The sequence below is a fragment of the Pseudophryne corroboree genome, chromosome 3 (assembly GCF_028390025.1).
Source record: "Pseudophryne corroboree isolate aPseCor3 chromosome 3, aPseCor3.hap2, whole genome shotgun sequence".
Lineage (NCBI taxonomy): Eukaryota > Metazoa > Chordata > Amphibia > Anura > Myobatrachidae > Pseudophryne > Pseudophryne corroboree.
The window spans coordinates 380,881,082-380,894,010 of record NC_086446.1 but is presented as its reverse complement, the minus strand read 5'-3'; the positions used below and the strand labels follow the sequence as shown (position 1 = coordinate 380,894,010).

Sequence of the window (12,929 nt, the reverse complement as noted above, 5' to 3'; positions counted from 1 at the left end):
AATTGATGTCAGACATCCGCCCTCCAAACGCCTGGACACGCCTGCGTTGGACTCACCACTCCCAGAAAACGGTGAGTATTCGCCCCGGAACGCCTCCCCGCTGTCAATCTTTTTGTGATCGCGCTAGCGATCACTTTCTTCTTTCTTCTGGTTGTTGCCCGGCAACAGCTGTCACTGGTCAATGATGTGTGTGCGCCGCGCAGGCGCAGTCCTGACCCGTTTGCACCTCTGCGACAACCAGCAGCGTGCGAATGGGTCGGAATGACCCCCTTAATACATCTGCCCCTGTGTTTGAAAAATGTCAGTAGCTGATTGGTTGGTAATTTATTTATCTCCACTTTAACACTCTCCAAGGCTTAGTACATCTGCCACTATGTATGAGAAGGAGCTACTGTCTAACTCACCAAAAACAGCAATTAACTTCAAGCAATAATGGTGTCTATCTATTTAAGCCAGCAGCTTGCTCCTCAGGTAATGAGACCCATCCAGTCCTTGCTGCTAGTTTTTTACCACACCCATGCAGGTGTAAGCACTGATTAGCCTTCTCTGAAGCTAAGGCACTAAAGACTCGGACTGGGCCTAATGGATGGAGCCCCCCACTCTACCTTAACCTGCAATAGCTCTTACCAAGCCATTTACAAACACATTCCTGTAATTTTAAACTAATAGGACAAAAAACATTGTACAAATATACCTGCCCTCAAACACAATTCCAGTGCTTTTATCTAGAGATAAGCGGGTTCGGTTCGCCGAGAACCGAACCCTACCGAACTCCATCTGTCAAACACGGTTCCAAGCCCAGCTTGGTTATTCCCGCCTGACTCAGAAAACCCGAATGAGGCAAAACGTCATCATCCCGCTGTCGGATTCTCGCAAGATTCGGATTCCATATAAAGAGCCGCGGGTCGCCGCCATTTTCACTCGGGCATTGTAGAGAGTACAGAGAGGACGTGGCTACGTTCTCTCAGTGTCAGTTCTCAGTATCAGTGGTCATTGTCTTGTACTGCATCGTGCTGCTCAGTAATACTAGTACAGTGTCTTGTGCTGCTCAGTGTCAATTCTCAGTAGTATAATCAGTGTTCAGTATCACTGCTCATTGTCTTGTGCTGCATCGTGCTGCTCAGTAATACATTACTAGTACAGTGTCTTGTGCTGCATCTTGCTGCTGTAGGGTGCTGTGGTAGTAGTGCTCATCAGTGCTCAGTATCACTGCTCAGTAGTATCATCAGTGCTCAGTATCACTGGTCAGTGCTCAGTGTCTTGTGCTGCATCGTGCTGCTGTGTCAGTTTTCAGTAGTATCATCAGTGCTCAGTATCACTGTTCAGTAGTATCATCAGTGCTCAGTATCACTGGTCAGTGCTCAGTGTCTTGTGCTGCATCGTGCTGCTCAGTGTCAGTTCTCAGTAGTATCATCAGTGCTCAGTATCACTGGTCAGTGCTCAGTGCCTTGTGCTGCATCGTGCTGCTTAGTGTCAGTTCTCAGTATCAATGCTCATTAGTATCATCAGTGCTCAGTATCACTGCTCAGTAGTATCATCAGTGCTCAGTATCACTAGTCAGTGCTCAGTGTCTTGTGCTGCTCAGTGTCAGTTCTCAGTATCAGTGCTCAGTAGTATCATCAGTTCTCAGTATCACTGGTCAGTGCTCAGTGTCTTGTGCTGTATCGTGCTGCTCAGTGTCAGTTCTTAGTATCACTGCTCAGTACTATCATCAGTGCTCAGTATCACTGCTCAGTAGTATCATCAGTGCTCAGTATCACTGGTCAGTGCTCAGTGTCTTTTGCTGTATCGTGCTGCTCAGTGTCAGTTCTTAGTATCACTGCTCAGTACTATCATCAGTGCTCAGTATCACTGCTCAGTAGTATCATCAGTGCTCAGTATCACTGGTCAGTGCTCAGTGTCTTGTGCTGTATCGTGCTGCTCAGTGTCAGTTCTTAGTATCACTGCTCAGTACTATCATCAGTGCTCAGTATCACTGCTCAGTAGTATCATCAGTGCTCCGTATCACTGGTCAGTGCTCAGTGTCTTGTGCTGCATCGTGCTGCTCAGTGTCAGTTCTCATGCTCAGTAGTATCATCAGTGCTCAGTATCACTGGTCAGTACTCAGTGTCTTGTGCTGCATTGTGCTACTCAGTGTCAGTTCTCAGTAGTATCATCAGTGCTCAGTATCATCAGTGCTCAGTATCACTGGTCAGTGCTCAGTATCTTGTGCTGTATCGTGCTGCTCAGTGTCTGCCATTTGATATAATTCCTGTGATACTGGCTTGTAATTCTAGTCATTTTGTCATTTTCTTCCAGTGATTTGGACCAATAAATAATACCATTGATTAGAACAAATAATTCCTGTGATATTGAGGTGTTTGTGTCGCTTAGCTTAGCCATCCAGCGACCACAGTGCACCTCTTTTTCTTTTTTCTTTGCATCATGTGCTGTTTGGGGACTATGGTGGTCATTCCAAGTTGTTCGCTCGTTGACGTTTTTCGCAATGCAGCGATTAGGTGGAAAATTCGCATGCGCATGGTACGCAGCACGCATGCGCTAAGTTATTTTACACAAAACTTAGTAGATTTGCTGGTGTTCGTGCGGCGCTTTTCAGTCGCTCTGCTGATCGGTGAGTGATTGACAGAAAAGGGGCATTTCTGGGAGGTAACTGAGCGTTTTCCGGGAGTGTGCTAAAAAACGCAGGCGTGCCAAGTAAAAACGCAGGAGTGGCTGGAAAAACGGAGGAGTGGCTGGCCGAACGCAGGGCGTGTTTGTGATGTCAAACCAGGAACTAAACGGACCGAGGTGATCGCAATCTAGGAGAAGGTCTGGAGCTACTCAGAAACTGCAGGAAATTATTTAGTAGCAGTTTTGCTAATCTTTCATTCGCTATTCTGCTAAGCTAAGATACACTCCCAGAGGGCGGCGGCCTAGCGTTTGCAATGCTGCTAAAAGCAGCTAGCGAGCGAACAACTCGGAATGAGGGCCTATTTTTTTAAAAGTGCCATCCTGTCTGACACTTCCGTATATGTTCAGTGGTACTGCCATTTGATATAATTCCCGACATTACTGCCATTTAATTCCAGTGATTTTGTCATTTTCTTCCTGTGATTTGGACCAATAATACCACTGATTAGAACGAATAATTCCTGTGATACTGGCTTTTAATTCTAGTGATTTTGTCATTTTCTTCCAGTGATTTGGACCAATAATTCCATTGATTATAACAAATAATTCCAGTGATATTGCCTTATAATTCACATGATACTGGAGTCTAATTCTAGATGGGCCAGGTGTTTGTGTCGCTTAGCTTAGCCATCCAGCGACCTTGGTGCACCTCTTTTTTTCTTTTCATCATGTGCTGTTTGGGGACTATTTGCCATCCTGTCTGACACTGCCGTGCCACTCCTAGATGGGCCAGTTGTTTGTGCCGGCCACTTGGGTTGCTTAGCTTAGCCATCCAGTGACCTCGGTGCAAATTTTAGGACTAAAAATAATATTGGGGGTAATTCCAAGTTGATCGCAGCAGGAAATTTTTTAGCAGTTGGGCAAAACCATGTGCACTGCAGGGGAGTCATGTAACATGTGCAGAGAGAGTTAGATTTGGGTGTGGTGAGTTCAATCTGCAATCTAAATTGCAGTGTAAAAATAAAGCAGTAAGTATTTACCCTGCACAGAAACAATATAACCACCCAAATCTAACTCTCTCTGCACATGTTATATCTGCCCCCCCCTGCAGTGCACATGGTTTTGCCCAACTGCTACAAAATTTCCTGCTGCGATCAACTTGGAATTACCCTCATTGTGAGGTGTGAGGTGTTCAGAATATACTGGAAATGAGTGGAAATTATTGTTATTGAGGTTAATAATACTATAGGATCAAAATTAACCCCATTTTAGCTGATTTTGTGTGTGTTTTTCAAAAATCACCCGAATCCAAAACACATCCGAATCCAAAACCCGAAAGGGTGGTTTTGCCAAAACGCGCCGAATCCAAAACTCGACCGCGAACCCGAATCCAAAACCAAAACACAAAACACGAAAAATGCCCGCTGCACATCTCTACAAGTTTATCACAGTATGCATATAATTTGTAATTGTATCTCTAATTGTATATAATTTTTACTTTTTCTTTTGGACAGCTAATGGAGACTAAGTCCACAGACAGGAAGCAGACACTGTTGCATTATCTGGTACGAGTGGTCAAAGAGAAATACCCACAATTGGCCAATTTTCAGTCTGAACTACACTTTCTGGATAAGGCAGGCACAGGTACTACTAACAAATCATCCACTCAGAACCTAGTACAAAACATGGATGACTGTGCAAGTATTGTTGGCACTGTAGCAGCAGGCCATATATACGATCATCTACTATACTTATGACACAGACTGAACATATATGCAGGGCAGGCAACAGGGGGGGTCAAAGGGGACACCTGTACCAGGCACCAAGGATGCACCACTTAGAGCCCGCTAGGGATGTGAGCTGTCTTGTCAAAATAGAGCAGCAAACTGTAGATAGTGTGGGCGCAGCCTCAGAGGGACAGGAGCCTCACACACACAGTGACTGTGCAGAGCGTGCCGGGCTTTTCAGGTGGCGTGTAAGGGCCGCATGGTACCTGCTGTGCAGTGTTCACGTCTGGGTACTGAGGAAGGGCAGCGCAGGTGAGTCTCTCCCCAGGGTAAGAGTGGATTGGTGAGGGGAAACAGGGCTTTGGGATAGGGTGGGAGAGCTGGGAATGCAGCATGGAGTCATTGGGGAGAGACAGACTGTGGGGTGTGTGGGGGAGGAAGGAGAGATCTACATATTTATATATAGGTATAGATAGATAAATAAATACATATATGTATTTGTTAACAATTTCTTATATAGCGCAGCAAATTCCGTTGCGCTTTAAAATATATATACTGTATATATTTGTACTCTTGGGGCCCGGTACAGGGATGTCTCTGGGGCTCCCTCAGATTATTTATTTATTTATATATATATATATATATAAATATATATATATATATATATCACACATACACATACACATATATATATATATATATATATATGTATGTATATACAGTTGTGCTCATAAGTTTACATACCCTAACTTTTCTTTCACTCATGGTTAGTGGTTGGGTGAAGCCATTTATTGTCAAACAACTGTATTTACTCTTTTTAAATCATAATGACAACAGAAACTACCCAAATGACCCTGATCAAAAGTTTACATACCCTGGAGATTTTTGCCTGATAACATGCACACAAGTTGACACAAACGGGTTTGAATGGCTACTAAAGGTAACCATCCTCACCTGTGATCTGTTTGCTTGTAATCGGTGTGTGTATAAAAGGTCAGTGAGTTTCTGGACTCCTGAAAGACCCTTGCATCTTTCATCCAGTGCTGCACTGACGTGTCTGGATTCTGAGTCATGGGGAAAGCAAACGAATTGTCAAAGGAACTGCGGGAAAAGGTAATTGAACTGTATAAAACAGGAAAGGGATATAAAAAGATATCCAAGCAATTGAGAATGCCAATCAGCAGTGTTCAAACTCTAATTAAGAAGTGGAAAATGAGGGATTCTCTGGAAACCAAATCACGGTCAGGTAGACCAACAAAAATTTCAGCCACAACTGTAAGGAAAATTGTTCGGGATGCAACGAAAAATCCACAAATAACTTCAGCTGAAATACATGACTCTCTGAAAAAAAGTGGTGTGGTTGTTTCAAGATGCACAATAAGGAGGCATTTGAAGAAAAATGGGCTGCATGGTCGAGTCGCCAGAAGAAAGCCATTACTGCGAAAAATGCCACAAAGCATCCCACTTACAATACTCCAAACAGCACAGAGACAAACCTTAAAACTTCTGGAACAAAGTCATTTGGAGTGATGAGACCAAAATTGAACTTTTTGGCCACAACCATAAATGTTACATTTGGAGAGGAGTCAACAAGGCCTATGATGAAAGGTACACCATTCCTACTGTAAAACACGGAGGTGGATCGCTGATGTTTTGGGGATGTGTGAGCTACAAAGGCACTGGAAACTTGGTCAAAATTGATGGCAAGATGAATGCAGCATGTTATAAAAAAAACTGGAGGAAAATTTGCACTCATCAGCCCGGAAGCTACGCATGGGACGTACTTGGACGTTCCAACATGACAATGATCCAAAACACAAGGCCAAGTCGACCTGTCATTGGCTACAGCAGAATAAAGTGAAGGTTCTGGAGTGGCCATCTCAGTCTCCTGACCTCAATATCATTGAGCCACTCTGGGGAGATCTCAAACGTGCGGTTCATGCAAGACAGCCCAAGAATTTACAGGAACTGGAGGCTTCTTGCCAAGAAGAATGGGCAGGTTTACCATCTGAGAAAATAAAGAGCCTCATCCACAACTACCACAAAAGACTTCAAGCTGTCATTGATATTAAAGGGGGCAATACACGGTATTAAGAACTGGGGTATGTAAACTTTTGATCAGGGTCATTTGGGTAGTTTCTGTTGTCATTATGATTCAAAAAGAGTAAACACAGTTGTTTGACAATAAATGGGTTCACCCAACCACTAACCATGAGTGAAAGAAAAGTTTGTGAGTTATCATTCATATTCTCTGACAAATGGGCAGAAAATCACAAATTCTGCTAGAGTATGTAAACTTATGAGCACAACTGTGTAATATATATATATATATATCTATATATATATATATATATATATAATCTGAGGGGCCCCCAAATATATTCCTGTACCGGGCCCCAAGATTTCTGTTGCAGGCCCTGCATATATGCACAAACTAATTTTAAACCAGACGACTGCTAAGTGTTGCTTTGCACAATGTATTTCATCTTGTAACCCAGTCAACCATTTAAGCTTCAGCAAACACTGGATTCTTTTTTTTTTTTTTTTACAGTGTCCCTGGATGCTGTGTTGTCAGATGTTCGCTCACTGCAGGCCGGGATGGAACAGACTCAGAAGGAATTTACAAAGCAGGATGATAGTCTCCATCTCAAGGAGTTTCTAAAATCCAGCATGGATGCGATGGGTCGACTCATAGTCGACTCAAAAACTGCACAGGTGGGAGGCATGCATGCAAAATGTGCTTCTTACTGTATATTCAGACTGTTAGGGGGAATGCAATTGCTTTTATCGTAGATTTGGGCACCCAGCAGAACAATTCAATTGATTTTGGACGCCAATTAGTTATTGCGCTTGTTGCTCCCAAAAGCACAGGGTTATTCTGCGTAAAGCAGCTAAACTCATCTAAAATCCTGGTTAGCGCACCCAATCCAGACATTTCGCCCCGGCATTAGCGTGCGATCAGACCAATAATTGAATTGCTCCTTTGAGTGCCAATTAGAGCCATGATAAAAACAATTGAATCCCCCCCCTCCCTTAATGCCTTAAATGATGATTGTACTGGAAGAGAATTTAAATAAGTTAGATGTATGACCGATAGAGGTGCATTTGATATTATCCTTCCAGAATAAATTTGACCAATACCTTATATCACTGCTGCTACTGTTTAAGGTTAGGTACCTACATGTTGTTGATGCCCAGTCCTGGAGAACCTGTGGCTCCACAAATGTTGTGAAATGATAAGTCTCAGCGTACCCTGCCAACTGTCTTTCTCTGGAAAAGCATGCTGGGGCTTGTTTCACAACACCTGGAGAGCCACAGGTTGTGAGACCTGCTGTAGTGTCTTACACATCAGTCTTACATAGACATGGATTTGAAGCAGTTCGTTGTGTTGTGTTGAAATATATATATATTCTAACACTCTGATAGACTGCAGGCTGTACAAGCCACGCTAAATGCTCATCTGTGCCCCCATTTGTGAAGTTTGAATACTGTACATTACAGTAGATGCTCTTACCCTAGATAAATACACCTAAAAAACACTACACTACATTCCCTATTACAAGCGCCAAAGTGTCAGATGGGAGGAACTATGTAGGTATGTCTAAAAGTGCACAAGCCCTTTACTGTAGGAGTTATCAGGCAGTTGCAGGAGTTCATGAAGCAGTTAATCTGAGAAATATAATGACACACTCATAAGTAAGCCTTGGGTCTTAAAGATAAACTGTCCCTTCGAAATTAACACAGTTGCAAGCGTATATCCTACTATTGCTATTAATAAATACAAACAACACTTCCGTTCTCAACATGTACTCTTCCTTATGCCCCCCTTACCCCACCCCCTCCTCATTTCTTTCCAGGAAGCCTATGAAACAGCTGTTGGGTATTTTGGTGAGAACAGCAAGACTACTGCTCCTTCATCCTTCTTCCCCATATTCCTGCGCTTTGGGAAAGCCTTTAAGGTGAGATGGTTGCATACCTTCCAATATTTAAGGTAAAAAAAAAAAAGACAACTGACCACACCCAACCCACCATTTTATTCAGCAGTACAATAAAATGACAATACAATTACGACTGATAGATGGGATGGTATTTATGTGTCTTTGCTTATGACTGTACTGTACTGTACTGTACTGTGACTAATATTTGCCCTATGAAATATTCAGTCAACAAATATTATATCAAGTTGCATCTGTATTGTACAACCTCAATTAAAACGTAGAATTGTGGATTTGCAGTGTGGTGGCTACACATGGTTAGATATTCAGTGGTATACTTTACAATAGAATATCCATACATTGACCATGCATCTCACATTATGTCCTCAGCAAGCTGAGAAGGATCTAGAGATGTGGCAGAAGCAGGAGGCTGCAGCCAGCGAGGAGATGAAACAGTCTCCAGAGAAACAAACACAGGTGTGTAACTAGGAAGTTTTTAGATTTGTCACCATTCCCTGTCCTTCAGTTACAGAGCCAACCTTTCTTTTGCTTACAGTCTCCATCAACTAAATCCCCAAGACCACAGGTCAATCTGATGGCAGAGCTTAACAAAAAGCTGCAGACAAAAGAGCCACGTGTGTACGAGGAGAACTGGGCAATAGAAGATATAATAACAGGTAAAGAGGCTTGAGGGACCGTTAGTACTCTGCAAAAGTGCATTAGTGGATAACCATACGCTGTTGATGAAAAATAGGTAGCGCAGAAGAAAGTCACATATTTATTTATTATTACCAGTTATTTATATAGCGCACACATATTCCGCGGCGCTGTACAGAGAATATTTGTCCATTCACATCAGTCCCTGCCCCAGTGGAACTTACAATCTATATTCCCTATCAGATGTACACAGACACATTCACACTAGTGTTAATTTTGTTGGGAACCAATTAACCTACCAGTATATTTTTGGATTGTGGGAGGAAACCGGAGTACCCAGAGGAAACCCATGCAAGTACAGGGAGAATATACAAACTCCACACAGTTAGGGCCATGATGGGAATCGAACCCATGACCTCAGTGCTGTGAGTCAGTAATGCTAACCATTACACCGTCCGTACTGCCATATGTTAATGTAGGCACAGATTGGGCTGTTTTGTAGATACAAGGCGGTAATCACTGTACTTAGCTATGGATATATAGGTTATGCAGAACTTGCAGTACTATTATGGTACAATGTAGGTGTATAATATATACCTCTCTGCAAAAAGTACAGTATGTCTATGTAATTTGCCATTGAAAACCAACTGTTAAATTGTCATGGTATGTTGGTAATCTCCCCCTCCCCCTCCCTCTCTCTCTCTTGGTCAGACCTGAGAAACCAGCCATACAGAAGAACAGACGTTGGCCGGAGAAGTGGAAAGAAGCAGAATAATGGACAGACAGTGAGCACTGCAGATATAGCTGTCTAAAATCACCTATAAGAACATGAATATCTGGAGTCTCTGTGATAGCTTCCCACTGCGAACTGCTAATTATTCTTAGTGTATAATAAGACGTATCCTCAGGTACCCTCAACACCACATGGTCCAGGAGTGACCACCTGGGAGGCCACATGGATGAATGTTCTGTGTAAGGCACAGATTTCAAATCCGAAACCAGAGCTCCAAATAAAATTTGAACGTCGTCATGAAATATACATTTGTACTATAGAAACGTTTTCAGATTTGATAAAAAGTTACAAATGTAAATGAGATGGCACTGGCTAAAAAACACGTCACAGTTGTAGGACTCACAGTAAGTCACAGATGACAAATTATCCTCTGTAGACATTCCAATTTATAACCTGTCTTATTTTTAACATTTTATATTAAACCCTAGTGTAAATATAACAATGACTATATCATACTGTATTGAATTTAATGGAAATTCAGAATTGTGCTTTATGCTGTATATAGAATGGCACTTCATACTTACAGACTGCAGCTCCTAATGCATATACAGGGGATATTCGCAGTACAGCCCATATGCCCAACGCGCCCTCTAGTCTGATTTGCTATATTTATGGTGGTCTAGTCACCTAGGTGCTAAGCAGACCATATGCAAACCCATCATTTCCAATGTACTGTATAGAGGGGCACTTAAGGCTACTAACGACTGAAGAAATTTTCGGGGTCATTCCGAGTTGATCGCACGAAGCAACTTTTTGCTGCTGGTGCGATCAACTAATCTCCGCCTATGGTGGAGTGCATGTTAGCATAGCAGGGCTGCGATCGCTTGTGCAACCCTGCTATGCTTAAAAAGTTTTGTGTAAAAGAAGACTAGCCCTGGACATACCCTGTGCGACGATCTCAGCGAGGATGGGGCCGGCTTTGACGTCAGACATCCGCCCTCCGTTCTCCTGGACACGCCTGCGTTTTCCTTACCACTCCCCGAAAACGGCCAACAGACAGGTGACACCCCGGAACGCTTTCCTTCTGTCAATCTACTTGTGGTCGGCTCTGTGACCGCTTTCTTCATAACCAGCGTCGTTGCCCGGCGACTCCTGTCGCCGGGCAACGACGCGCGTGCACAATGCGCACGCGAATTCCAGACCCGTTTGCACTGCATCGAAGAACCGCTGCGTGCGAACGGATCAGAATGACCCCCTTTGTTTCTACTCTTACACAAGCGAACACATATACCAACTGACATATGAATACAGCTTACTAAAAATCACTGCAAATACGTATACGTATGGTAAAAATGGTGCACAAGCAACATTATTTTTTCTCTAACGTCCTAGTGGATGCTGGGGACTCCGTCAGGACCAAGGGGGATTAGCGGCTCCGCAGGAGACAGGGCACAAAAATAAAGCTTTAGGATCAGGTGGTGTGCACTGGCTCCTCCCCCTATGACCCTCCTCCAAGCCTCAGTTAGGTTTTTGTGCCCGTCCGAGCAGGGTGCAATCTAGATGGCTCTCCTAAAGAGCTGCTTAGAAAAAGTTTTTAGGTTTTTTATTTTCAGTGAGTCCTGCTGGCAACAGGCTCACTGCATCGAGGGACTTAGGGGAGAGAAGTGAACTCACCTGCGTGCAGGATGGATTGGCTTCTTAGGCTACTGGACACCATTAGCTCCAGAGGGATCGAACACAGGCCCAGCCATGGAGTCCGGTCCCGGAGCCGCGCCGCCGACCCCCCTTGCAGATGCCGAAGATTGAAGAGGTCCAGAAACAGGCGGCAGAAGACTTTTCAGTCTTCATGAGGTAGCGCACAGCACTGCAGCTGTGCGCCATTGTTGTCAGCACACTTCACACAGCGGTCACTGAGGGTGCAGGGCGCTGGGGGGGGGGCGCCCTGGGCAGCAATGTATAATACCTTTTTTATGGCTAAAAATACATCACATATAGCCCTTGAGGCTATATGGATGTATTTAACCCCTGCCAGATCTCACAAACTCCGGGAGAAGAGCCCGCCGAAATAGGGGGCGGGGCTTATTCTCCTCAGCACACAGCGCCATTTTCCTGCTCAGCTCCGCTGTGAGGAAGGCTCCCAGGACTCTCCCCTGCACTGCACTACAGAAACAGGGTAAAACAGAGAGGGGGGGCACTTTTTTGGCGATATTACTATATTTAAGCTGCTATAAGGATACAACACTTATATAGGGTTGTTCCCATATATATTATAGCGCTTGGGTGTGTGCTGGCAAACTCTCCCTCTGTCTCCCCAAAGGGCTAGTGGGGTCCTGTCTTCAATAGAGCATTCCCTGTGTGTCTGCTGTGTGTCGGTACGCGTGTGTCGACATGTATGAGGACGATGTTGGTGTGGAGGCAGAGCAATTGCCGGTAATGGTGATGTCACCCCCCAGAGAGTCGACACCGGAATGGATGGCTTTGTTTATGGAATTACGTGATAATGTCAGCACATTACAAAAATCAGTTGACGACATGAGACGCCCGGCAAACCAGTTAGTACCTGCCCAGGCGTCTCAGACACCGTCAGGGGCTGTAAAACGCCCTTTACCTCAGTCGGTCGACACAGACCCAGACACGGACACTGAATCTAGTGTCGACGGTGAAGAAACAAACGTATTTTCCAGTAGGGCCACACGTTATATGATCACGGCAATGAAGGAGACTTTACATATCTCTGATACTGCAAGTACCACAAAAAGGGGTATTATGTGGGGTGTGAAAAAACTACCTGTAGTTTTTCCTGAATCGGAGGAATTAAATGATGTATGTGATGAAGCGTGGGTTAACCCAGATAGAAAAGTGCTAATTTCAAAAAAGTTATTGGCATTATACCCTTTCCCGCCAGAGGTTAGGGCGCGCTGGGAAACACCCCCTAGGGTGGATAAGGCGCTCACACGCTTATCAAAACAAGTGGCGTTACCGTCTCCTGATACGGCCGCCCTCAAGGATCCAGCTGATAGGAGGCTGGAAACTACCTTAAAAAGTATATACACACATACTGGTGTTATACTGCGACCAGCCATCGCCTCAGCCTGGATGTGCAGTGCTGGGGTGGTCTGGTCGGATTCCCTGACTGAAAATATTGATACCCTGGATAGGGACAGTATTTTATTGACTTTAGAGCAATTAAAGGATGCTTTTCTTTATATGCGAGATGCTCAGAGGGATATTTGCACTCTGGCATCGAGAGTAAGTGCGATGTCCATA

General features: G+C 44.1%; 1 protein-coding gene across 1 annotated transcript in view; it reads left to right on the top strand.

Moving 5' to 3' along the window:
• The window catches only part of FMNL1 (formin like 1), a 136,911-nt gene extending 126,947 nt beyond the window's left edge, over nt 1-9,964 (top strand). Inside the window, exons 21-26 of the mRNA XM_063959989.1 lie at nt 4,125-4,254; nt 6,889-7,052; nt 8,195-8,296; nt 8,663-8,749; nt 8,829-8,949; nt 9,641-9,964. Coding sequence (XP_063816059.1) covers nt 4,125-4,254; nt 6,889-7,052; nt 8,195-8,296; nt 8,663-8,749; nt 8,829-8,949; nt 9,641-9,741 — 705 coding nt within the window. The 3' untranslated portion in view covers nt 9,742-9,964. The remainder of the gene's footprint in view (nt 1-4,124; nt 4,255-6,888; nt 7,053-8,194; nt 8,297-8,662; nt 8,750-8,828; nt 8,950-9,640) is intronic.
• Nucleotides 9,965-12,929: the final 2,965 nt, after the last annotated feature.